Source organism: Leptodactylus fuscus, chromosome 11 (assembly GCF_031893055.1).
Source record: "Leptodactylus fuscus isolate aLepFus1 chromosome 11, aLepFus1.hap2, whole genome shotgun sequence".
NCBI classification, from domain to species: Eukaryota; Metazoa; Chordata; class Amphibia; order Anura; family Leptodactylidae; genus Leptodactylus; species Leptodactylus fuscus.
Window position 1 is genome coordinate 34,802,135 of NC_134275.1, and position 27,946 is coordinate 34,830,080.

General features: G+C 41.5%; 1 protein-coding gene across 1 annotated transcript in view; it reads right to left on the reverse strand.

The window, feature by feature from the left end:
* Positions 1–5,961: 5,961 nt before the first annotated feature.
* Positions 5,962–27,946, reverse strand: part of MECP2 (methyl-CpG binding protein 2) — a 37,556-nt gene continuing 15,571 nt past the window's right edge. The window contains exons 2-3 of the mRNA XM_075260049.1: positions 12,903–13,247; positions 5,962–9,604 (exon numbers count right to left, since the gene is read on the reverse strand). Coding sequence (XP_075116150.1) covers positions 8,587–9,604; positions 12,903–13,247 — 1,363 coding nt within the window. The 3' untranslated portion in view covers positions 5,962–8,586. The remainder of the gene's footprint in view (positions 9,605–12,902; positions 13,248–27,946) is intronic.

The following is a 27,946-nucleotide window of genomic DNA, read 5'->3' on the forward strand; positions in this document are numbered from 1 at the left end:
GGATGATGATCAAGTGACCAGGGGGTATTTAAATTTTATATACAGTAACATACTGGGGATTACATGGAGGGCTGAACATGAAAGCAAACCCGTCTAGTGATGTCTACTGCCCTGTGTGAGAGCAAGATATGATAGAGGAGAGAAGCTGAGACCTATGACATATAGGATTATTTGATCAAGGAAAGAATCTGAGCTCTTGGATTTGCTCCAGATCAGCTTCTCTCCACTGTCATATCCTATATATCACAGAGCTCAGTTTTTCTCCTCAAATATATAAATCTATGTATTACAGAGCTCAGCTTCTCTCCCTCTATCATATAATCCTATATATCACAGAGCTCAGCTTCTCTCCCTCTATCATATAACCCTGTATATCACAGAGCTCAGCTTCTCTCTATCATATTACCCTATATATCACAGAGCTCAGCTTCTCTCCCTCTATCATATAATCCTATATATCACAGAGCTCAGCTTCTCTCCCTCTATCATATAATCCTATACATCACAGAGCTCAGCTTCTCTCCCTCTATCATATAACCCTATATATCACAGAGCTCAGCTTTCTCCTCTATCATATAACCCTATATATCACAGAGCTCAGCTTCTCTCCCTCTATCATATAATCCTATATATCACAGAGCTCAGCTTCTCTCCCTCTATCATATAACCCTGTATATCACAGAGCTCAGCTTCTCTCTATCATATTACCCTATATATCACAGAGCTCAGCTTCTCTCCCTCTATCATATAATCCTATATATCACAGAGCTCAGCTTCTCTCCCTCTATCATATAATACTATATATCACAGAGCTCAGCTTCTCTCCCTCTATCATATAACTCTATATATCACAGAGCTCAGCTTTCTCCTCTATCATATAATCCTATATATCACAGAGCTCAGCTTCTCTCCCTCTATCATATAACCCTGTATATCACAGAGCTCAGCTTCTATCCCTCTATCATATAATCCTATATATCACAGAGCTCAGCTTATCTCCTCTATCATATAACCCTATATATCACAGAGCTCAGCTTCTCTCCCTCTATCATATAATCCTATATATCACAGAGCTCAGCTTCTCTCCCTCCATCATAAAACCCTGTATATCACAGAGCTCAGCTTCTCTCTATCATACAACCCTATATATCACAGAGCTCAGCTTCTCTCCTCTATCATAAAACCCTGTATATCACAGAGCTCAGCTTCTCTCCCTCTATCATACAACCCTATATATCACAGAGCTCAGCTTCTCTCCCTCTATCATATAATCCTATATATCACAGAGCTCAGCTTATCTCCTCTATTGTATAACCCTATATAATCACAGAGCTCAGCTTATCTCCTCTATCATATAACCCTATATATCACAGAGCTCAGCTTCTCTCCTCTATCATATAACCCTATATATCACAGAGCTCAGCTTCTCTCCTCTATCATATAACCCTATATATCACAGAGCTCAGCTTCTCTCCTCTATCATATAATCCTATATATCACAGAGCTCAGCTTCTCTCCCTCTATCATATAATCCTATATATCACAGAGCTCAGCTTATCTCCTCTATTGTATAACCCTATATAATCACAGAGCTCAGCTTATCTCCTCTATCATATAACCCTATATATCACAGAGCTCAGCTTCTCTCCTCTATCATATAACCCTATATATCACAGAGCTCAGCTTCTCTCCTCTATCATATAACCCTATATATCACAGAGCTCAGCTTCTCTCCTCTATCATATAACCCTATATATCACGGAGCTCAGCTTCCCTCCTCTATCATATAACCCTATAATTCCATATATCAAAGAGTCAGCATTTCTCCTATCATATCCTGCTCTCAGATACAGTACCAGACATAATTTGACAGGTTCACTTTAAATGAAATGATGTATACTCATACAATGAAGGAAAGATGTAAGCAGAACTATCAAAACCATATTTAGAACAATAAGGTGTTGTGGTCTAGAAATGGCACCACTGATGACCATATATAAAGATAATGCAACTTGATAGGACGATATAGCAAGATATATGATATTAGAGGCTACTTCTGATGACAGGAACCGCTAGTCTTTCTGACCTGATGTCTCTGAAGAGCAAGACCCTTCTTTCTTAGTTCATATAAATGTACACAGAGACATTAAGAAGCTATGGTATGGCTATGGGGGGAAATCTAGGAGTTAAAACACTGTATTATAATGATAGAAGTGACTGGACTTTGATATTGTTGACCACAGGAGGAGTAAAACACTACCAGAATAACAAATGTCTTGTCCATTTGGTGGACAAGACATTTGTTTGGTGGAAGTTGTAAAATGCAGGATGTGATAGATATAAATAGGAGAAGGCTCACAAAAGTCTACTGAAATACTTAAGATTAAAGTAACTAATGAAAGAATGGCTCGCTTATAGAAAAGAAAGGCAGCTTTGTACTACAGAGAATAACCCGTTTTACGCCTCCAGAAGACGACACATGCATACAGAGGTACTGTAGGGCCTATAGAATAATAAAGTGTTAAATCCTATTTTAATTCATATACCGTGTAAAAATCAATATTATAGATGCTATGAAACAAAGTAAGGGTTAACGAAGAGAGCCCAAGTCGTGCACAAAGAATGTAATATACAATTGTGGTTCAGCGGTGACTGTCTAAGCACTGCTGCACATTACATTGCGTCTCTAGCTCTTACACAGATTACATATTGTGCGTCTCTATCGTCCTCTCTCTATATATACGCTTCCTGGAGGAGTCCTCTACTAGAAATTTATCTTAGCTCGCATACAGTATAATTCCACAAATATCAACTGTGGAACTCTAGGAAGGAAAGATTGCCGCGCAATATAACAGAATTTATCATTGCAGCAATATTATTGTGCTGTCTAGGGTCATCCTGGTGATATCGCTGTCCATAGGACACATAAGTCACAGTCAGTAACTAGTGATCTGCTAGTGACCATCACTATAGTCAGTACTGCCTTGTTCTTCCATACAACAACATTGCACATTTAGCAGTGATTTTACTGAGATGTTATCTGTGGGGGCTAAATCTCTCCTGGAAAGTCTAAGCTACTCACTGGAGGGTGGCGATTTTGAAGATTTTTAAGCTACTGAAGATAATCTTAAGGACAGAGAAGAAGTCTAGGTGTAACCCCACCCTTATGCTAAACGTTAGGGGAAGTTCAGAAGTGGGTTTTTTGGACCGTATTCTGAGGCGGAGGCCGGCTCAGAATCCGGTCCAAAAAATGGCTAGCCGCGTCTGGATGCCGGTGCAGTTCATACATGCACCGGCATCCAGTTGCAGTATTCCGCTCCGGATTAGGCCCAAATGAATGGGCCTAGTTGGGAGGGAGTGTCGCAAGGTGGGCGTCCTCGGCCTGCAGAAAAGGCATGTCACTTCTTTTTTTCCACTGAATTCGATGGCAAGCGTTTTTTTTGAGCCGGATTTTGACGCAGATTCCGCATCAAAATCCGGACCAAAACACCCCATGTGAACCCAGCCTTATAGGGGTTTTCCAGTCTAAAAATATTGATGACCTATCCTAAAGATAGGTCCCACACATTAGATCTGTGGGGGTCTGACACCCAACACCCCCACTGATCAGCTGATACACAGCAAATGGCACAGGAAGCAGACAGTAGTATGTAGTGGCTAAACTGAGTTACTGCAGTTTAGCTCCCATTTAAATGATTAAAAGCTGATCTGTAGTACCAGGTCTGGCCACTACACAGAGAAAAGCGCTGTCTATTTCCTGTTCCTTTCCTTGTGTTTCAGCTGCTGAGAACAGCTGATCAATGTCTAGAACTGGACCCCTGACACTCTGATATTGAGAATAGATCATCAATATTTTTAGGTAAGTAAAACTCCTTTAACAGATGGCTCTAATAAATTACTCTCATTTAACTAATCACAAAAGGCACTGATGCAATGTAATATATACCAGACGATTAAAAAAAAAAAAAGTGTCAGACTCTGTCCCTTACCTAGTCACTGTTATTCGAAACATTGGTGTGTGTCCCTTGACCCTGGCTCAGCAGAAAATTCACTAACCCTATGGAACAAATCAGCCATACAGGTGAGATATAGGTGTGTATCATCTGTATAAAGAACAAGACAATGCCAACACATTTACATAAGTCTGCCATTGACTTACATTGTAAAAAAAAAATTATATACCCATGCATTTTCAATGCTGCGAAAAAAGCAATATCCAGATGTAAATACAGGTCCAAAACAACACCATATTAGTACAGGTTTCTGCCTACAGGTGTGTGCACATATATATAGCCTCAAAACAGTGTTTAAGGCCTCAAGAAGGAGCGGAGGATTTAGTAGTAACTTTACTCAAACCTAAATTTCCATGTGACTACTAAGGCCAATCAGCGACCTCAGGAAGAGGACCCGTGATGTCACAGATAGTGATATTCAGGCCCTTTGCTAATTGGCCTCATTGGTCATGTGACCACTGAGGCCAATCAGTGGCTTCAGCACAACCCCAGAAGACGCCGCTGGTGCAGATGAAGCGGGAGGCGCAGGCCGACACCGGAGTAACAGGGACAAGTGAGGATGCATTGATTTTTAATTTTTTTTTCAGTGCCCCCAGGCTATCTAAACTTTAAAAGGGTTGGACATTTTTGCCTGGACAACCTCTTCACGTCATTGTTCAGACATAGACAAAGTGGGAATTTTTTGTAGCAAATCATAGTATTTTGACACGAGTCCACAGTCAAAATGTGCAACAAATGTGTTACATCTGAACAAGTCCTCGTAAATATATGCACTTGTGGTAACAAGCTGAATGAGAGTAGTTTACATAGTAGGGCCTACCCAACGATGAGAGCAGTTTATAGAATAGGGATAAATAAATTGGCCAAGAATAAAATGTTCTAAAATAATAATAATGATAAGAATAAACAATACTTACCTCTCCAGTCCAGTCAATCTATATTGTTCTGTTTTTATTTTGAATAAGCTAGATTTTCTGCCTATCAACCATATAGTCAATCTTTCACCACCACCACCACCACCAATTCCAGTTCTGTTAAATAATAGTCATCCGTCCATTGATTCTAGCACACTTGGAATTTTCTCTCTATCACACACCGTTCCTGAACAACCAGTACAGTTAGTTTCAGCACCTATTATTCCAACTAGACTCCCTAAAGTCAAGTGGGTGGTGTCAGGCAGGAGGAGACAAGGGATACGATCTTAAGTTCTAACACTGTCTACTTCGTATTGGAGCTCTGAGTTATGCCCCCTTACCTGGCTCCAGCCCGGCACCACCCACTTGGCTTAAGGGAGTCTAATTATCAGACACCAAACCTAACTACATGGATTGCTCAGGAATGGCGAGTGCTACAGTAAAAGTTCCAACTGTGTAGAAATCAGCGTAGGGATGACTATTAAAGGATGCAAAGAACTGCAGTTGTTAACAGTATACATGTGTCAAATATTACTGGAGACAAATTATTGTTAATTGATTTTTTTTGTTCCCATATAGTCTGTAATTTTCAGTAGCGCATCCCCTGCTTGCATGGGGATGTACAAATAATTGATCTGATTACTAATAAAGGAGCATTTACTCGGGGCCACACGGTGGCTCAGTGGTTAGCACTGCAGCCTTGCAGCGCTGGAGTCCTGGTGTTCAAATCCCGCCATGGGCAAAAAAACCATCTGCAAGGAGTTTGTATGTTCTCCCCGTGTTTGCATGGATTTCCATCCCATATTCCAAAAAAAGACATACTGATAGGGAAAAATGTACATTGTGAGCTCTATGTGGGGCTCACAATCTACATTAAAAAAAAAAAAGGAGCATTTACTCATCTCCAATATCCTGGGGGTGGGTCGACATAATGAAAATTAATTTGCCCCATTATCGGCCTGTGTACAAGGGCCTTTAGTCTAACAGTGATATGACCTATAACATCAAACCATCATGAAATGAATGATCAAAGCCAGAGTTGGTTTGTGTATTTCAGCAAGCAGACATTTACACACATGATATCTGTATGATAAAAGTACGGATGCAAAGTCTTTCCTATGATGTCAGTATTCTCAAACACTTGATCAACACAACTAAAGTGCTCACTAGGAAAAGGCAACCGAGAAGGGCACTTGATTTTTTACAATGAAGTGCACGTCTCCTGTTAAACAAAATCATCAAAAAAACATCAAAGTAACAATGTCCTGAAATTCATGTGAACGGAGCGGTCGTCTGTGTTGTTTCAACCAGGCAGCCTATGGAAGCAAAAGAAAAAACATGACACTACCACGCTCATTCCAGAGCTAGAAAAAGAAAAATAGTCTCTGACTGTCGTGATGGTAACCGGAAAACACGGAAGCGGCTTTTATAGTTCACAGATTTCCCCACTTGTTAAGAAAATAAAAAGAAACAAACAAAAAAACAAACAAACCAAAAAACATTTTGATAGTGCTGAAATGAAAGAAGACAACGTGAAGAGTCTCACAAACGACAACGTAAATTCATTCCAAAGGTTTGTACAAGGTGGAGAGCGTGCCATAGCATGCCCCAGAGCGAGCGTGATTCCTTGTAGTAACTGCAGGAGAGAAGATTGTGGGCACAACAACTGACAGTCACACTGCCTCCCTTTAACACGTTACATGCTGAGAGTCTGTAATGATCCTCAAACAATTGGAGTATACACAAGGTGCTTGCCATGTAACACATGTATACAATGGATTTCTCTGTAAACAACAGTATTCTTCATTTCTGAAAAGACGTAAGGTGCAGGTTTATAAGGACTTCCAAATTTTGCCATGCCATCGTTATGATTACGTAATGAAATGACTCTACTGTCAGGTTTTCAATTATATTATATACATATTTTTTTTTTCTTTATATAGTATCCTAAAAAATGCTTTGGAATGAGCATGAAGGAAAAACATGGTCGACATGGTCTGTCCATTGACACATACAATTTTGTATACCTGTACATAAAATTCCTGTAAATTAAAATGCTGATATAACTATATATATATATATATATATATATATATATATATATATATATACATATATATATATGTATATAAATACATACAATGCAGCATTTTCTAGGAGTTATGCATGTTTCTAATCGTAAAACTCATGCAAACTCACAGCGTCCTCACAAATATATATCTGATAAAAATTCTTGACAAAGGCCTTCACGTTACATTTTCAGAAATAAAAAAAAAATAAAGCTAGCACAAAAAAGGTCACATTCACTCAGTTAACAGGGTCTGAGGCTCTCACATATATTGCTCAAGAAAGTCATCCACAAACTTCTAAGCAAGTGCTACTGTTTTAAGGGGGTAGTCTTTCAGGGTTTTTTTTTTTGTTGTTTTTTTGAGGGTGGAGTGGAAAGATGGAGTACAGAACCCTAAACTAGACAAACAGAAATAATTTCAAACCGGAAGTCCTTATGAAACTGCCAAAAAATAAAAATAAAAGTCACAAAACTAGAACACTTAGAGTTTCGCAGCTTCATGTTACTAAGTAGACTACAAAAAAAAAATAATAAAAAATAAAAAAGACCTGTATTTGTTATCTACATAAAACGTACAAAAATGGAGAAAAAAAAAATATCCCTAGCTTCATGCCTTCATCGTCATGGGACTGCAGTGCAATACGGATTATTACTAGAGAAAAGAAGCTACTTGTGGTACATGAGTTGGAAGAACATTTCATCTCATCTTCCCATCATATCTGAATATACACATCAGCGTATCTCTACAGATATAGCTGCACTGTCGGGAAAGGTGGTGTATACCGCATTCTCCTCCCATTGTCACTGCCAACACAACGACTTATTGCAGAGCTGCATTATATAGAGATCTGGTAAGTGACAAACGTAGGAAAGAAATTATAGCGGAGTTCATGCCAGTCCCATTTAGTTCAATATGACCAGTTATTTAACCAACATAAAGAAAAATAACAAAAAGGATGAAACCAGATATCACAGTGAACTAAAAAGGGAAGTCTTGATAAATTACTAGGTAAAAAATTTTTTTTCTTAAAGGGTAAAAAAATTCTGTATGCCTCAGCTCAGTGCGTGGGAAATGATCATTTGGCAATATTGCGATCACCTGTCTAGAAACCGATCACAGATAAGAGGAACCATGTGAGATATTGAGACGCTGATTTGCAACAAAGTGAACCCCCCCTTTTACTAGAGATGGCACAGGAATTTATAATGTGCTAAACAGGAGCAAAGCTTAAGTTGGCATACCTAAAAAGTATAGATTAGCCCACCTTGGTCAGTAGTATGATGCAGAGTAAGCCATGATCAAAGGAGCCTATTTAGTATAAAAAAGTGCAAAGCTGCTTCTGGCTCTGTTAAAAGTCTTCACCCCTGACTGACTGTGCTCGTCGGTATTAAAAAGATCCACATTCGGCATTTACTCCCACCCCGAAGCTACGAAACTCCAAGCTACAGGAGGAAAAAAATAGACTTTTCTTTTACTTCATTTATAGGGAAGCTTTGTCAGAGCCCTACCCACAAGGAGAAAAGACAACAGCTGCCTTTATATATATATATAATTTTTTTTTTTTAACTGTTTTTTCTAATCTTCTTAAAGTCAGCTAACCCTCTCCGTCACTGGTGTTCTTGTATCAACTGGGTCCTCCCTGGTCGGCCTTTGTACAGATGAAGAAACAATGTCTTTTCGTTCGCCTTCCCCTCGGTTTCTACACTTATCTGCGGGCTGAGTCTTAGGTGGCTCCTGAGCACATCCGTCATTTTCTGGTACTTTCTCATCTTTGCAAATTTTGACACTCAAGTCCTGTGGCTCTTGGGCACTTATGCTGTCCTTTGAAGTCTCTGGCTCTGGGTTGGTAGTGGATGCTTTTGATTCGGAGTGGTGGTGATGGTGGTGGTGATGATGGTGATGGTGCTGTTGTTCCTTTTTCGGTAAGACGATCCTGCTCTTAGGACTACTTTCTTTGCTTTTACTCTCTGGACTTTTTGCAGGCTTCGGTAGTTTAACACTTTTTTCTAGAACGGTGGAAGGATACTCCTGGGTCTCTGTGTCCGTAACATCTAGAGTGACAGTTTCCCGTGTCTTGCGTTTCTTTATTGGTAATACGGTCTCTAAGAGCGGCCTGATGGAAGACTCTTTGATTGCTTTTTTCTTTGCAGCCTCGGCTGCTGCAGCAGCGGCATTGCCACTGCCTGGTTTGCGGCCCCGCTTTTTTGGTGCTGCAGGTGGTTCAGTTTCTAGCTTTCTTTTGCGGCCCGGACGTTTGATCACCAGGACCTGCTCTGATGTTGTTGCATCAGATTCTTCCGTATTTCCAGAAAAAGGCATTTTCACCAAAAGTTTTCCTGGAGTCTTTTCTACGACCCGTTTTACCTGGACGCCCTCTAGCTTTACAGGTGGCTTTGCTTTCACACTTCCTTTGGGTCTTCCTCTTCCTCTACCTGTTCCAGCAGGTTTAGGAGCTTTGGGTTTTTTCGGCTGTTTTTGCTCCCTTCGAGATGGACTTCCTCTCCCAGTTACCGTGAAGTCAAAATCATTTGGATCAAGGGTTGTGTCTCCTACCTTTTCGAAGTATGCTACAAGCTCAACTTTGGACCGAAAAGCTTTACCAGTTGGGCTATTAAGACAAAAGAAAAAACATGACATGAATGTTCGGTATATCACTGTGTTAGCTAGACTGATAACACCTTTAACCACTACATGACTGGGCCAATTTCCCTTTTTTTTCCTTCTTGTATATACAGTTTTGACGTCTATAACATTCTTTTGTTCAGGCTATTCAATCATTTTTTTTTTTGTCTTTTTTTGGTGTTACATTTAAAATTTCTGTATTTTTTTTGCTAAGGGCAGGGCTAGAACCGGTGATGTAGTAACTTTTTTTTATTTACATTTAACTTTATTTTTACTTATTTACTTATTTTTATTTTAAAAATTGTGCTTTGATCTTGGGGCACATTTTAACAATTTTGCAAGTTACAGGAGGAATATGGCTTCTGCAATCCCTCCCCCTGTTAATGATATGACTATCAGGCTGGAAGGGAAGCTGTGTACACAGTGCTCATTGAGAGCTGTGTATACAGTGTCCGGGAAAGCAGGGACAGTAATAAATCCTCACTGCTTTGTCTCTGGGACGTTCAACTGTTATTACAGTCAATTCTCTGCACTTGCAGCAGTGCGTCTGGACATATGTAGTCTATGGGTAGCCAAACGGGTATACATTTAAAGGAATCCTATCATTCACACACTATTTTTTCTAGGTACCACGTCGGAATAGCCTTAAGAAAGGCTATTCGTCTCCTACCTTTCGTTGTCTTCTCCGTGCCGCCGTTCGCCTACAATCCCGGTTCTTGTCGGTATGCAAATTAGCTCTCTCGCAGCACTGGGGGCGGGTCCCAGCACTCAGACAGCACTGGGAGTATCCCCTATGCTGCGAGAGAACTCTCTCCAGCGCCGCCTCCATCTTCTTCAGCAGTGTCATCTTCAGCCTCTTCTTCCGGTGGTGGCTTGTAACTTCTAGGCCTTGGGCCTAGCAGACTGCACATGCCCACAGGCCACGAGAAAATGGCCGTTTGTACAGTATTGGAAGCGGCCATTTTCTCGTGGCCTGTGGGCATGCACAGTCTGCTCTGCCCAAGGCCTAGAAGTTACAAGCCACCGCCAGAAGAAGAGGCTGGAGATGACTCTTCTGAAGAAGATGGAGGCGGCGCTGGAGAGAGTTCTCTCACAGCATTGAGAGAACAACAGTGTTGTGAGAGAGCTAATTTGCATACTGACAAGAATCGGCATTGTAGGCGAACGGCGGCACGGAGAAGACAACGAAAGGTAGCCTTTCTTAAGGCTAGTCTGACGTGGTACCTAGAAAAAAATAGAGTGTGAATGATAGGATCCCTTTAATGCTCAGAAAGGGATTCTCTGCTACTTCCACTCTGACTCTGCCTGGGTCCCTAGTTCCTTACGAGTAACAGGAAACAAACTCTCAGCCAATCATTTAACTTCTGCAAAGCTGTTGAAGGACTTGTGTTATATGGGATGAGTTGAACTTTTTATTACCATCATTTTCTTCAAACAGCCAATGGGCTGGATGTTAGACCCCTGCTGATCTTTAATTGGTAACCTACACTAAAGGATAGGTCATCAATTAATAAGTGATATTCATCTTGTGTTGATCCTTTATTCTTATTGTCATATTCTTCAATAATAGTCAACCATGCAAATAGAAGATGATGATAAGCTTAGTAAGACACAGTATATAAGTTATACATCAGTGGCGGTGTACAGTGGTCCTAGTTGGTAACTACTAGTTGACTGCACATTAGGTTGCATAATTTTTATATTCCTGCTGTGGTGTATGCAATGAATACATTGCAATTTCCATGTCCAAGGCCAGGCACACATCCAGCTAAAATCACCAGAGAAAAAAAATCATGCAATCCTGACTTTTTTTGTCTGTTAAAGGACAGAAATCTGACGGACACCCAACAGACCTCTTGGTATTAAATGGGGTCCCTCAGGCTCAGTTCTGAGTCCGTAACAGAACTGATCCGTTTTTCAGTTTTTCTTTCCCCTAAAACAAGCATTTTTAGATTAAAGATGTATAAACAAAGAGAGCACCAGCTGCACACAGTGACAATGGAATACTGCCGGGGATTGTGCACAGCTGTTGTTTTGTTTATATATTTTTAAATTAAAAAAAGCAAAATATTTACAAAATTCCATCAAAACGCAAACAAAACGCCCTGTGAGAACACAGTCATGTCGGGTTTTAACATTTTAATGTATTTGCTGAATTTTTAATTTTTTTTTTTTAAAAAAGGTTGCTTTATAAGGGCAGGTTCACACCAGCGCCCAATTACCGTTATTCAGGTTTCCATTTTCTGTCGGCAGAAGACGGAAACCGGCATTCACTGTCAGCCGGTGAGCGTCTTCTGCTCTCTGCGACAAACCCTGTTTTTTTTTTTAACCGGACACAAAGTCCTGCATGTCCGACTTTGTGTCCGATTAAAAAAAATAAACGCTGCGGACAGGTACAAAACGCTCACAGGCACTCACTTTTCAAACCCATTCACTTGAATGGGTTTCAAAACTGACTGTCGGGTTTCCGTCCCCTGTCCAGTTTCTCGGGGCAGAAGACAGAAACCCAGCAGGATTGCTTAAAGCGCGGACGGGCGCAGATGTGAACCCACCCTAAAGCTATTAAACACCACAGTAAGGCACTGTCCCATAGCAAATCGCTGGGTTCCCCACTTATTAGGAGGACAGGGGACGGACAGTCCCCTGAAGACCACCTTGTGAATGAAGTGCCAGTGTACTTGCGAGAACGGCGCTCTAGTCACTTCCATGTACCTGACGGAACTGTAATCTTTGAGACCATAGAAGTGAATGGAGCGTCACTCAAGTAAGTGCAATGGCGCTCCATTTACAAGGAGGCCTTAGGGGATTATTTGGTCCTCCTCCCTCCGGATCACCCGTGATCGGACACTGATCCCCTGCCCTTTGGATAAGTAAAAAGTATCCATAACAGGACAACCCATTTAGTGATCTTGCCTCAGAATAGGTCTGACTCCTTTCATGCCCACCAATCAGTTGATATAATGAGTTGCACAACTGTAACTAGCACAATTTACAAAAACAGAGGCAGGTAGCTCTGTACACTGTGTAGTGGCCGTGCAGTGCATCGGCAGCTCAACTCCCATTCAATAAGGATAGGTCATCAACATCTAAAACCCGGAAGACCCTTTTAACAATTTGGGAATAAGTTAGAAGCATGCAGTCTGGGATTTGTACTTCCTTATGATTATTGAGTTTCAGGGTATATTTTTTCATCCGAGCCTACAATCCAGTTTACACATGGTTTCGGTGCACTGACATGCTAAATACATACACTGCCATTACTAAAGATATCTTGGATTACTCACTTTATCAAATAAACATCATATTTTCCAGCAGATCTTCCAGACTTTCTTTGTTTCAGTTTTCTTGTCCAGCCTTCAGGAAGAGTAGGGTCTTCGTACATGGGCCCCCTGTCTCTAATAACAGAGCGCCTTTGCTTTGGGGAGGCAGAGGCTTCGGGCACCGCAGGTGCAGCCTCTGTGCTTTCGGGTACCTCAGCTTCAGCTTTTCCTGCTTCCCCGGGCTCTTCTGCCGGCTGCGCTGATGGATGGGCCTCTTCAGGTTTGTCTTCATCGTTCCTCTTCTCCTTTCTAATTTTCCTGAGTTTTGGTGGTTTATCTTTCTGATCTAAGTCTTCCGTCTTTTCCTCCCTTAAAAATAAAATAAGATGGGCATTGAAACAAATGCTTGAAACTATTGCATAAGCAACAATAAGGGTGGTTTGACAGAAAAACAACACTTTTTTGTAGCTTATTTTTTGTTGATGCAGAAAATGCTGTGGCCAAATTCATGGAGCCTTTTACAAGCCAAAATATGGCCACAGAACGGCATTCATTTCTATCTATATTATTGTTATAATTTGTAAGTTTCTCAAAAGTGACAACCCTTTTATGATACAAATATAAGCACGCTTGTCACTCCCAAAACAGCGGCCTGCGGGTAGGTCTCTCATCCTTTTGGAGGAGATATTTTAACATGGTTTCAATCCCAGATCATGCTACTATGTTTCAGGAAAAATCAAGCATTGATTAGTAGGTAAGCACCTTCCAAAAGGCGGCGCTAGAGCAAATTCCCCTTTTCCACCAAGGAGGACCTGTTCGTACATGTAATTCAGTAATACAGGCCTCTTACTGTTGAAGTGGCCATGCTATTACAAAATACTGGAATTGAGGGAAAACTCTTATCAATGTACATTTTTGCAATATATACTGCTTCCCCCTCCCTGCGATTACTCCAAAGCTTTGGCCATACACGATACCACATTAGCCTGTGTCATTATACCTATAGAAGACATGAATCAGCTGTTTGCTCAGAAAACTTTGAAAGGCCCGATAAAACTAAATGGTTTCTATGAAGTGCGGTGCTGAAGGTTGTTGGATTTAGATTTATGAATAAAGAGTTTGTAATAATCATCTGCTTTACAGATATTGGCAGAGGCCCGGACTATTACTGGCAGAATCTTTAAGTACTTGGCATGACAGATTTATATTTGTAAGGATATTCAGAATGCTGAACCGCTCTTTGTTGTGAAACACTGGGTAAGAATGCAAAAATATAAAGCCGAATTGTCATGTTTAATGCTCCTTTAACACAGCCGGAGCTCTCCTCAAGACGAGCGACTCACTGTACTGTCTATCAGTGCTGGTTCTAAGCAGAAATCTCTCTGTAAATGTGACAATTTGGCGGTATCGTTTTGCGTTCTTACCCAGTCTTATAACTTTCATTCTCAGTATATAATACTTAGAAAGGGCTTGAACAAAGTCACTCTTTGCATTGCAGGGGCTAAGACCTGCTGCAAATATCTGTCGCAAGAACGGACATATTGCAAATAGGAAATCCATAGGCTGCTGCTAAAAAATGTTGCAGATTTTTTGCAGAAATTCTGCTGGGTTTCAATCGGGGGAAAAATAAGTCAGCAACTCAGAATAAAATGATACAATATAAAAAAATTCTGCAATATAAATAAAAAAAATGAATCAGTAGATGTATAAATTGTTACATATTTACTTTCATACATGTTGGAAAAAATTTTCTTTATAAAATCGTCAACGTTCACCATATAGGATAAATATTTTTATATTTTTATGTGTGGGGATATCTAAAGTGATTGTGTTTATTTATTTTTAGATGTGATCTACGGAAAAGGGGGAATTTTTTCCCTATCGAAAAAAAACACGTGCACAACCGTGAATGTATAATGAAGCAAGGGGGTTGACAGTGTGCATGATCATTTTTACAGTCAGCTATGGTCAGGTTTATAGAAGTCATGTTTCTTTTGAAGGCCTCATAAAGCCTGAAAATTGCTCTCTCCAGAGATGGTCTAGTGTGAGGGGCAGGAGTGTGCGGATTCCAGCGGTGGAGCGCGGCTTTAGTTCATTCTTTCCTACAATGAATAGCTGCACATTTCTCTTCAGCATTCTGCATGTTCTGCCAACACATTCAATAAAAAAAGGGACCTACAGAGTCCCCCGATCACGTCACTTTATTTCCTAACCAGTCTACGACCTGCGGTAAGGTTGAAGCAGGACATTGTGGCTGTGCCGTCCAATGGCTTCAATCTCTAGAGGTAACAATGCTCCCCATTGAGCTCTGCTTGTGTTGAGGTAGCTAGGTATCCTTCCCACTACAAATTCCACCCGATAGTAAAATAGGCTTCTGACTACGAACAAAAACCGTCTTTTATATTTTGTGCTTTCATTTTAGAATTGCCAGGTGAAAAACCCAACAGGATGTATGATTCACCTTGCAGCAATTTCTACTTCAAGAGCTTAGAGAGATTTGCTTTGTAATAAGTGTGCGAGCTGTTCCTGTGTGACTTTTTACACATCATTAGACCGCAGTCTTCTCTATAGTTGCCATTTGCAGTAGAAGTGCTGCAGCCGCTCATTACTCGAGAACAGGAATTGTCAAGTTAAAGTACATTAGTGCGGCGTTCACACACGGCCTTAATGCTAGGGACTGTATCTGTAACCATCTGCAACTTTGACAAGATGTTCACCATTTACCGTCCTTCTTAATTCTGTGGGTTTAATAGGATAAAGATAAACAGAAGCTGAATAGGAGAGAACTGGGCTCGCTGCAGAGGCGTCACCCAAACATCAGACTAAAGCTATTGTTTTAGCTGAAACACGAACTATGCCTACTGTATATTGTGCTACGGTATAGTATATAAAAATATTGGGAAGTAATGACATCATTAGAATCTTGAAATCCAGTTAATACAATGCAGTATAGAGCTAGACTGGGCACGAATTCGCTAAGTTTGTGGCAGAATGTACTCAGATAACTCTTGCGTCTTTGGCTTCCGATTCAAGTAATTCCGATGAAATGGATCATTATAGAGCAGGTCCTATACTGTTCTATGTCATCGAAACAGAATTAATCCAAAGACCCCATGCATGCGGATGTATAAGGTCATGTACTCGCAATGTCACTCCGAGAGTCATCTTGGTACATTCCACTTTATACTCAGCCCCACATCAGGTGCACACTCGGTCGTGTGCATGGGGTCTAGGGGTAAGTTCACATGGCAGAAAATGATGAGGAATTTGAAGTGCTCTTCATTCCCCCAGACGGGATGCCATGTACATGATGCTGGCTGCCACTTAGCCATCACTAGTCTAGGGTCTAAATACTCTGGAGTTTTACAGAAGCTGTATCTACGGATATTTGGGTGATACTACTTCTATACCGCAGCCTTCATTGCAGATTCTGTTACGTATTGAAAAATCTAGCACAGCATGCAGCGTTATTTTGCCTTAAAAATGACTGACACCGTGATGTAATCTGACGGCTTTCATTATAAATCAATATCTTCTGCTGAGTGTCATTTGTGTCCTTCATGTGATAGGTCCAGTCTCCCTCCTAGACAAAATGGAAACTGGAAATGATAACACAGATGTGAATGCTGCCATACATGCAACATTTCTCCGCTTTATCTGCAGAAAAATTCTAAACATACAGTATCTGTAAGAAAAAATGCAACATACATGTGGATTTCGCCATGGATTTTAACCTTAATTGGGTAGTTCTGGTTTTAGGTCATAGATCTCTAATCAGCGTGGGACCAACATGTGGCCCCTGCACCGATGAGCTGTTCGGTCCTGCTTCCAGCACCTGTGCTACACACAATACAGGGCTGTAAGCAGTTGGCCGTGTTAGTGTCTGGGTGCCAATACTGAAGCTCAACTCCCATTGACATCAACTTCCTGAATTCTCAGCTGTTCCCCGCCCGTGTGTGTTGACAGGGCAGCAGTGGTGACGGCATGTGATTGCTTTTGGCATCTGTTTGGCAAATAACAGCCTCTGGCAACATCAACGTATACAATGAACATCACAAGAAGCATAGATTAACCTGCTCACAGACACATCTCAGTATATCAGTCTAAACACCAAAAATTATTATAGTTTCAGGTAAAGAGAACGAACCTACTTTTTACTAGAAACATATCAACTTACAGTTCCAATATTTTAGCGCAAATAATTCACTCTGTCATGGGAGCAGCTAAACGTGACAACACTAAGTTAGTGGCGCTGTCAGCGGCTGTACGTGATCACACTTAGCGTTCAAATACCTGAGACCGCAGACGCCTGCCAAGTGGAACTGAAGGAAGAAATACTCCTGGAGGTGTCAAGAAGAGACTGCACTACATAGGGAACCAGTGAGAAGAAACCATCCTCTAAAGTCATATTCACACACAATAGATTTAGCCCATGTCCTAGTTATGTGATACAAGCTTGCAGAAATGTGTAGGATTGCTGTAAAAACCACTCAGGCCAGGGCCTAAAACGACATAGTCACAGCAGCTTAGTTACTGGTGGAATTGCCAGTGGTATCCATGATTTACACTGACTCACATTGAAATGAATGGACTGAGCCACAACTATGGACAGGTACAGGACCTGCTTCATAATTGCAGCTCTTCACTACGGCCCAGACACACAGCCAAAAAAACCCAGCTGTGTGTATGGGATGGGCCCTTACAAATGAATGGGTCAGTACTTTATCATGGTCATGTGCATGAGGCCTTAAAGGGGTTGTGGCTTTAAGGACATAGAGGACAAATGTCAGATTGTTGAGGATCTGACTGTCGGATCCTCCGCTGATCAGGAGGACAGAAGACATGAAATCTTCCCAAATGCTCCTTGTGAATGGAGCGCTAGTGCACCTGAATGACTGGCGCTCCATTTACTGAATAGAAGTCCTGTGGATAGTGGACTAATGTCCTCACGCCCCCAATATATAACCGGGACTTATTTATAGTTGCAGAAATTCCTGTAAAAAATCTGTGTGTATGAACACAACCTTACTGTTTCTAGATGAACAATGCTGTTAGTTAAGTAAATGTGTGGAAGTATACAGAGCACATATGGGTGCATAACCCTATACATTGGCTTACATCATCCAGGATCCCTGTATTTGTAAGTTAGACATATGTCTCCTAAAAAAGGTGGGTTATGGGGCTATAGGACTGCAAAATTCTACATGAACCATACAGAAACTAAGATAGACTTTGTGCACAGCTAGTACAGAAACCGGCATGACCACAAACCACAGAGAGCGGAGGCAACAGGCGAGATGCAAGGACTGCTAGCAGAATATCTGCACTGGCAAAAGTAGGAGAACTCTCAAACAAGATCAAAATTATTATCATTACGCTTATTTTACATGGCGCAGAATGTCCATGACTGGTGGGGATCACTAGAAAAAAAAATCTAATAGTATTGGAAGCAAACAAGCAATGAAGATTCTTCATCACAAGATGTTAATAGTCTCCCTCCCATTGTAACAGAAATTGAAATATGATTCACCTGCCTCAAAATCAGCTACAAATTCCTCTGTGTGAACAGCCCCCTAAAACTATATAAATAGGGGTAATATTACTGAGTAGGGAGCTTACCGCTCATATTATAAGAATGGCGCTGAAGCCCTCCACACTCCAGATGTTCTAGCTTTTATTTCCAGCAGGAATGCATGATTCCCAAATTTCACCGATATAGAAACAGTAACGTGAAAACCCATTAGCAAGATCTGCAAACATTACTATGTAAGATTGCATAAGAGAGATCCTAACAGAGAAAGCCATGTCCGATCAATACCTATACCGAGCAGATGTAAATACTAAATGGCATTCAGATAAGAGGTCGACGTCAGCAAAAATACAATCCCCAATGTAAGTACAAGTGCACACATTACCACTGGGTTATCTTCAGCTGAGAAAAAAAACAAATGAAAGAGAAAATAATGGTAAAAATATAATGAGAAATAAAAGGTGCAATTCATGAAAAGTGGAGTACATTTATCTCCATGCGGACAGCTCATTGTGAAATGCTTTTAAGGCTAAGTTGGCCCCACGTAGAGAATCGCAATAACAAAAAAGAAAGGAAGGCATCCTGGTTTTTCCGCAGCGTTTTTCATAGTTTTCCTCTGTGGACTCTCTGCCCTTATTATTCCTATATGGAAAACGCCAGCATATCCGTAGGTATAATTGACATGCTGCGATTTTGAAATACACCAGCATTTTTGAAAAACCCAGCTTTTCTGCTGCGGATATTTGTCTGCAATGTGTGGATGGGATTAGCCAGTATCCCATTCATTTTGTAGGTACTGTAAAACCATGGTGTTTCTGCTTCAGGCCCAAAATTGAATATATATATATATTTTTTTAACGTAGATTGTGAACCCCATATAGGGATCACAATGTACTTTTTTTATTTTCCCCCTATCAGTATGTCTTTGTAGAATGGGAGGAAATCCACGCAAACACGGGGAGAACATACAAACTCCTTGCAGATGTTGTTCCCGGCGGGATTCGAACCCAGGACTCCAGAGCTGCAAGGCTGCAGTGCTAACCACTGAGCCACCGTGTTGAATCAGAACAGATACAGAGACCTTTTGGTTGAATGATCTAGAAATTTTTTATTTTTTTTAAAAAAAGAAAGAATTTGGTGCATTTTATCCTGTGTTGTGCACTGCATTTCTAAAGCATTATTTTCTGCACCTCAGCTACTACATAAAACACACTGTCTGCAGGTACAGCAGCATAATCCCCGCGACAGGTTCCCTTTTTTTGGTTAATCTTTTTATTCACTATTTCTCAGGAGCGCACCATATAAATAAAAGCTGGCTTGGAGCCTTTCTTGATATTGTGTGGTTGAGTACGGCGCCCCCTCCCACACTGTATGCAAGCGCGGCACAAACACTGAGCCCCAGCATAGCTATAAGCATGTGCTGATGGAACAAGCTGCTGACATTTATTAGTATACACAACTAAATATAGGGCAAAAATTGGCAAAGCAATATAAATAGAACACTATGCTAAAAAAGCGCACTGCCACAGAAAATGTTTAGCAAAAAATATATAAAGCTTTATTTAAATACATTTTAAAACATATATAAGACAGAAATAATGAATGGGGTGATACAACCAAACAGAACAATGAAGGCCCAAGATGGAATACTAATGGTTGATGATGAATAAATGACACTTACATTACATATATATAAGGATATGTGAAACATCCATAGTTTCTAAAGTGCATATATAACATATAGTTTTTTAAAGTGCAAATATTCTGTGAAATAACATGATACCAAGTGGTAAATTACCTATGGGTGGACCTTCATGTAGTGAACGCGCCCCGACGCGTGTTTCGCCACTACCGTGGCTTCGTCAGGGGGGAATCATCCTTTTTTCCCCCTGACGAAGCCACGGTAGTGGCGAAACGCGCGTCGGGGCGCGTTCACTACATGAAGGTCCACCCATAGGTAATTTACCACTTGGTATCATGTTATTTCACAGAATATTTGCACTTTAAAAAACTATATGTTATATATGCACTTTAGAAACTATGGATGTTTCACATATCCTTATATATATGTAATGTAAGTGTCATTTATTCATCATCAACCATTAGTATTCCATCTTGGGCCTTCATTGTTCTGTTTGGTTGTATCACCCCATTCATTATTTCTGTCTTATATACGTTTTAAAATGTATTTAAATAAAGCTTTATATATTTTTTGCTAAACATTTTCTGTGGCAGTGCGCTTTTTTAGCATAGTGACATTTATTAGTGACTGCCCCTTCTTCATCTGAAGCTCGGACCAAACTGTAGCAGCCTTTTCATGCGGTCACGGTCAGAGCAGTCTGTGGACAGGGATACAGAGGCTTACAATTTGGAGTTGTAGTATCAGAGCACACCTGCTGGTGAGGGGATCAATTCCAAGAAAAGGACAGTACTGATGTACTCTAGGTAATCGATTATCTTATTGAAGGGGTTCTCCAGGGAGGATTTCAACACTTATGTTCCCGGGTTGCCACAAACGACCGGTCCCAGACTTTGAGAAAGGATACCATTATCCGAAACGCGTCAGTCTGGCGCAGTTTCTATATTTTCACATGCGTGTATTACATTTTTCATGGATTAAATAAAGAAGAGTTTTACCTTTCCTAACGGGGCTACGCTGGTTCTATTTCTCGAACGATCTGCCTACTGTTTTTGGCCCATGCTCACTGACCTCAGTGAATGGGGCCATGAAAGCAGGGGCAGCACATCCAGGAGCCATCTGTCCCCAGCCAGGCGCACATGGTCTTGTGCACGTAGCCTTAATATGAGCCATCACTCCCTTTGTCCATGTCAAATCAGCAGGTTAGGATTGCATTTGGCACAGGCATACTTAATCTCTAGTTGGTGCACCCAAAAATGTTGAGGTGGAGGGTGTGCACAGCGCCACCTATGAGATCCACACCATTCTAGACTCACTGATAGTTACCGACACTGTGAAGTGCTATCTATCTAAAGACATCATTATAAAAGTAAAGCCAGCCCCCATAATACAGGTAACCATCTGTGATCACAGGAGAGGAGACAGAATTAATCAGGGCTTGGGAGCTGATTGGAAACAGCCAAAACCTCCATAGATAAACCCTTTAAGGGCGGCCAATGCATAGCAGTGCCGCGGGGGAACTGCAGCACTGCTCCTATGACTTCACTTATGGTACTTCCCCATCCATTTCTGATGGAAATAAAAAGAATAAAAAAGGGGGAAAAAAAAAACACGGTTCCTATCTATTTTTTTTTATATATATAAACTGTAGTTTCTATTAAACATTTTTGAAAATTTTTACAAACATGAACAGAAGAAAAAGTCAAACCATAGCAAAGCAAAGGGAAATGACGTATAGCAAATTCAATAATCTAAGAGATATAGGGAGGAGGGAAAAGGATGGGCGGAGGGGGAGTCACAAGTCACAGAGAGCACAATAGGCATCCCAGGATGACCATACAGCCTGGAAGGCATCTAACCCATTATTCAAGGAGGCAGTAAGATGTATATCTGCGTATATCTTTCAATCGAGCAATAAGATCTGGACCTGTGGGAGAGGAGCGATGTCTCCAATTGAGAGCAATAAGCGTCTTAGCAGCTGTACAGATATATAGGAACAGTTTTGAGGTCTTACTTAGATGCTTTGGTGGGAGGTTAAGTAAGTAAATGAGCGGGTCAAGAGGAACTCCCTGAATAAAGAGAGCGTCCGACAGAGACTTAAAGGGGTATTCCCACGTCGCATACTCACCAGTCTTCGTTGCTGTAAATTCTTCTGTCTTCCGGCTTTGTTGCGTCATTGGTGGGCGTGGCAACATATGCAAAGCCAGCGGCGAGATGCTGCTGGCCCTGCGTGCACGCTCATAGACCAGTCTAGCCTTCACAATGCGAATACAGACCCGGAATCCGCCTCTCTCTATTACAGAGGATGCCGGGTCTGTATTCGCATTGTGAAGGCTAGACTGATCTATGAGCGTGCACGCAGGGCCAGCAGCATCTCGCCGCTTGGCTTTGCATATGTGAATACAGACCCGGCATCCGCTGTAACAGAGAGGCGGATGCCGGGGAGTGTAGACGCCAGCACAGATGCCTGCAACATCGTTATGTGCCTGCCCTGCATGAAGCCAGCAGCGGCAGAAGCAGATGAATGCCGGGTCTGTATACTTAGCCCCTCCTCCCTCCCCCTCAGAGCTGCAGATACATCACTTGACTTATGACCAGATAAGTCAAGGGATGTGTCAAAAAAAAAAAAAAAAAAAAAAAGAATAAAGTAAGATAGTGGACAAACAAAGCAGTTTTGCTGAAACAATGTATTTAGGAAAAGTCTTACATTCACATTAACAAGCAGTATAGATAGGATCCTTGTGATGGGACAACTCCTTTAACCTCCGACCAAAAGGAGCGAATGAGGGAGCAGTCCCAGAAGATGTGATAAGGCGAGCCCACTTCAAGTTGACAGCACCAGCACTAGGGGGGTATGGTAGGATTGAGAGTGGAGTAACGCAGGGGTATGGTACCAGTGCATAAGTAATTTCTACTGGGTCTCGTGAAATGTAATATAGGTGGAGGATTTAGCTGCCAAAGACCAAATAACCTGCCACTGGCCAGGCGAGATCTGCCTTCCCAACGCTTTGGACATTTATTTATGAAAAATCAGGGGCTGCCCTTCGGGAGAGGAGATTAGCCTACAAACAGTCGATATTAATCCAACTGTGGAGGTACCCGCACGGCGTAATCTCTCAAAGGTGGAAGGTGAGGAGACTTTAAGAGAACCAAATTGAGAAAACATAAAGTGAGCTATCTGCTGGTAGTGGAACCACTCTGAAGGGGGTAAGCATAGCTCCGAAGTAAAATAGTCAAAGGGCCTGAGCTCCAAAACCAACGAGTCAACCAAGTCAGCAATACGGAAAAGTCACAGGCGACTCCAAGGCCGCACCATCGCTACGTATGCCCAGCAGGAAGGAGTGGGTTGTATTATAAAAAAAAAAAAAAAAAAGACCATGGAAGAACACGGGGAAGCTAGGGGAAAAAGTTTAGAACAGGTAAGCCAAATTGCCCGCGTGAAACGGATAGTAACAAGGAGGGGAGCCGAAGGAAAGAGGGGAGGGCGGGACCACAAAAAGGCATTGGGGTGAGTCGGAGCTAACCAAAGCTTCTCGATCTCAGCCCATTTCGTATAGGCTTGGGGAGCAGCCCAGAAAGGGATGCAACGCAAGTGAGTACCTATCAGGTTTTAAGAAATGTCATTTATCAGGCCTCTTGCATCTTTTATCTTCAGGACTTTCACACAAGCCAAGGAGTGTACAGTACTCAGCAAGAAACTTGGTTTTTGTGCTTCACATCTCTTCAACCCAAAAAGTCAAAGTAAATAAATACGACCTGAAAATGGCCGCCCACTAATCGTCCCCATGCAACCGGGCAAAGCTTGAGAGGATCTGCAGAGAAGAATGACAGAAATTCCCCAAATCCAGGTGTGCAAACCTTGTGGCATCATGCCCAAAGAGGCTGGTAGGGGTAACCGCTGCCAAACGTTATTCAAGTAAAGCGTATGAATACTTAGAGCATTGCAAGAGTTTAGTTTTTCCTGTCCTCTAAATTAGAAAATATTTCAAAAATTATATATACACATATACAATGGGGGCATTTTACAAAAGAAGCCATGCCAGCTTTTTGCCATAATAAGTTTCTGACCCACTCACCCGCCCCTAGACACCAACTGCCTAATTTACATACAGTATCAGCTGTATCAGTGTAATGTGCTCTGTAACAGGGTGAAGACCCCCTTCTAGAAGTCAGAGCATCCCGTATCAGCGAGGGAATGAATCAAGTCTGACAGAGGACGCACAAAACAACATGAACATGACAACAAACAAACTGAGAAACCTCTCAACAACCACCAAATCTCTTACACTACAACACAAAGAGACAATAGTCTACCAAGTCAAGCATGAGCCGCACAAGACGTCTGATCGTGGACACAGTACAAATTTGCCGAATTCCTTGGAATATTATTTGTGGACATTTCATCCTATACCATTGTGTAGTCTGGAAACCTGCGCCATTGATTTGGGGTAAGGGAGGTCTGACCTATATAAATAAACAGAACTAACCATAGCCCTGTATTTTTTTGTGTCTCAAGGAGGCGTTCTCCTCCCCCCCCCCTTCCTTGTCCAGCGATTGTTTTTACAGACCGCACTTATTTCTACTGCTGGAGCTCTCTCACATCTCAGATGACGCGGGTGCATTCCTGATGTGATCCGTGGACCCTGGGAGTGATAAATGTGAGCTTGTGAAGACTCTCATTCACTCTCCTCTCATCTACCTTCTGTATATGTCAGCCATTATTTTATTATAACCATATTTTATCTCTATTTTATGCTAGTCTTCAAGAGAACTGTGCTGCGGCTTAAAAATGGTGTCGGCGCTATCTGTCCCATAATGGTTACAAGCACTTCAATTATTGTGAACCTGAACATGGCACGCCATAGTGACAGAAGGAGGGCAGAAAGTGTGCCAACATATTTCCTAACCTGTCTGTGAACCCTTCTGTGCCCAGTACATAATGCGGCCGAGACTGTACAATAACTGAACTGCACCAATCCTGTTTCCTAGTCAGGGCAGCTCTATATACATCAGCCCTTCAGGGTCCTGAGGTTCCATGAGACGTCACTCTAAAAAAGAGGTTTTATGGCTGTAAGAATCTCCTTCATTACAAGTGGACTGGAAATTACAAATGGAAACCCCATAAGCACCTATCATGAGTACAACTGGCCCTACCAACATAATAGCCAAATGAGCCTCGACCCAGGGGGCAAGAACACCCAGAAACATATTTAAATAGACTGTGCTAGGGCTTGGCCATTATAACCCAAATAAATGTTTTTTTGATTACAATTTATGGCGATTATTTAGGACACATCCCTTTTAAGTCACATCCTTTTATGAGGAAGTGTTGGGTGAACCTCACAAGACTGAACCAGAGCTGCCATTACACTCTGTAATCTCTTGAGATGCCAGAGAATAATAAGAAGTGGAAAGGGGAGGAAAGAACAGGGAGCCACACTGGAACCATATAAAAAACAATGTTACTCACCTCCCCTGGACTCCGATGCAGCTCCCTGTTCTCTTCAGTGCTTCTGCCTGATGTCTGGAACTGCTGAGGCCCAATCACTGGTCTCAGCAGTTCTTGATGTTAGGCAGAAGAGCCATAGAGAACAGGGAGCCGCACTGGAGCCCAGGAAAGGTAAGTAACATTGTTTTCTATATGGCTCATCACAGGCCTCAGCGGTCCCTAACGTCAATAAAGCCACCTTGAGTCGCACCAGAGCCCAATTTTTTTTTTTTTTTTTTAGTTAAAGTCTGGTCACTCTACTTCCAGTTTTAGCTTCAAAAATAAATAAATAAATAAATAAAAAATAATATATATATATATATATATATATATATATATATATATATATATATATATATATATATATATATATATACACACATACATATATCAAAACCTGCAACAATAAAAACATGGGGCCTCAACCTTAGCACCCTTGCAGATGACTGTGATCAGTGTACTATCTGTGTATTTCACGAATATCAAACTGACTTATTCATTTTTATGGGTCCGCTCACATGACCGTGAATTACACGTGCAGGCCAACAGTCAGGGCCACAAAGTACACAGGTCCTATTCCTGTCCTATTTTGCGGCCCTTGCATTCGTGGCTCCTATTCATTTAATGAAAGGGGCTGCCTCCCGTGCCCTTAATTCACAGCCAAAGGCATCCCACAGTCATGTGCAAACGGTCTTATACACAGCACTTATTTCTTCTTCCTCCCACTTTCACACTACAGATACCATTGGGCTTTTAATGGGGTGACAGGACACGATTCCTCTCTGAACCATGTTGTTATAGGTTACACAGCATTACTGTCTGTGCTCATATTTAGTAGGAGTTTTCATGTATTTCTGGTTCTATGACTGTACCTGTATTTATGGACTATGAGAATGGAAAGTTAAAAATTGCACCGCACCTCTAGTCGCTTTAATAAAAGTCACAGTGAACCGTTCATAGGAACCGGCTTAAAAAAATGCATAAAAAATAAAAAAAAAAATTAAATCTAAACAGTTTATAGGAAAATACTTCTAGCAAAAAAAAACCTACACCTGTAACAACTTTGAGGTCCAACAACCAGGTGTGTCAAATGCATGAAAACCTCCACACACAAAACCATACGGCCTCGCATTAACCAATATTGTCTAATATTTATACAGAATCAGTGTTCAGCAGGCAGTCTGAACATGCACCAAATGTATCCCAGCGGCACATGCTGTGTGACAGATGTGGTGCATCTTGCTAGAAACTAGACATCTTTCTGTTACCAAGCCAACGATACTTGGAATATTTTAGACCATTATTTTGCACCGAAAATTACACATTTTACGACTCGAGAAAACCCATGTCCCCTTTTCTAGATGCAAGGCACAAATATCTGCTTTTATAGCACAAAGTTGGCTAAAGAAAAGGGGCAACTTACCACAGAAGTCTGGTACAACCCAGATAGTAAATATGGGCCATTGTTTGCGAGGAGGAATCTTTCTATTCACCAGGAGCAAACACCTGCCCTTTTGTAAATTTGTATAAATGACGCCAAAAAGGTTGTGTGTGAATTATGCCTAAAAAGAGTTTTCTGGGACAAAATATAAATATACATGCATTTAGGAGGTGAGAGCTACAAAATAAATATGCACCTATACTTACCTGCATCCTCCCGTCTGCCAGCTCTAGGGCAGTGAAGTCGCATCGCTCTGACGCTGTAGTCTTACACCACTCTCTACTGCAGCGGTTTTCAACCTGTGGATCTTGATCCCTTTGGGGGTCGAACGACTGTCTCACAGGGGTCGCCTGAGACCATCGAAAAACATATATTTCGATGGTTTTAGGAACCGAGACACTGCTCCACTATCTGTCTCCAGGCGGGTCTGCCCACATACGAGTACCCAGCATGATGACTTCATCATGCCAACCCCATCAGATACACCCCCTACAAATACAGGTGTATGTGACAGGGTTGGCGCCGTAATGTACTTATGCAGACCGATCACACGTGTACAAAGCAGCTATTGTGTTTAAAGAATCTACTCTGTTAAAAGCAGCAGTACTGGAGGTAACTTGCAGACCTTGTATATGGCACACACACCTGGCCATGGTATGGGACCATACAAATGAATTGGGTCCCTACTTTTATCCGCAATTGCGGATAAAATCTACGGTCATGTGTCCGGGGCCTTGGCTGCAGCATCCCGGTCACTGACATCACAGCTGCAACGCTCTATATTAAAAAAAAAACCTGCAGAGGGGACGGCTAACCCAACACAGAGGACAGGATTCAGGCAAGTATTAGTGCAGATTTATTTTACAACCCTCCCCTCCAGACTGCATGTCTTATTCATTATATAGTGCCCAAGTTATCCTTCTCGACTTCCCAATACACATGCACGCTCAAACAAGCAGGAGTTATCAAA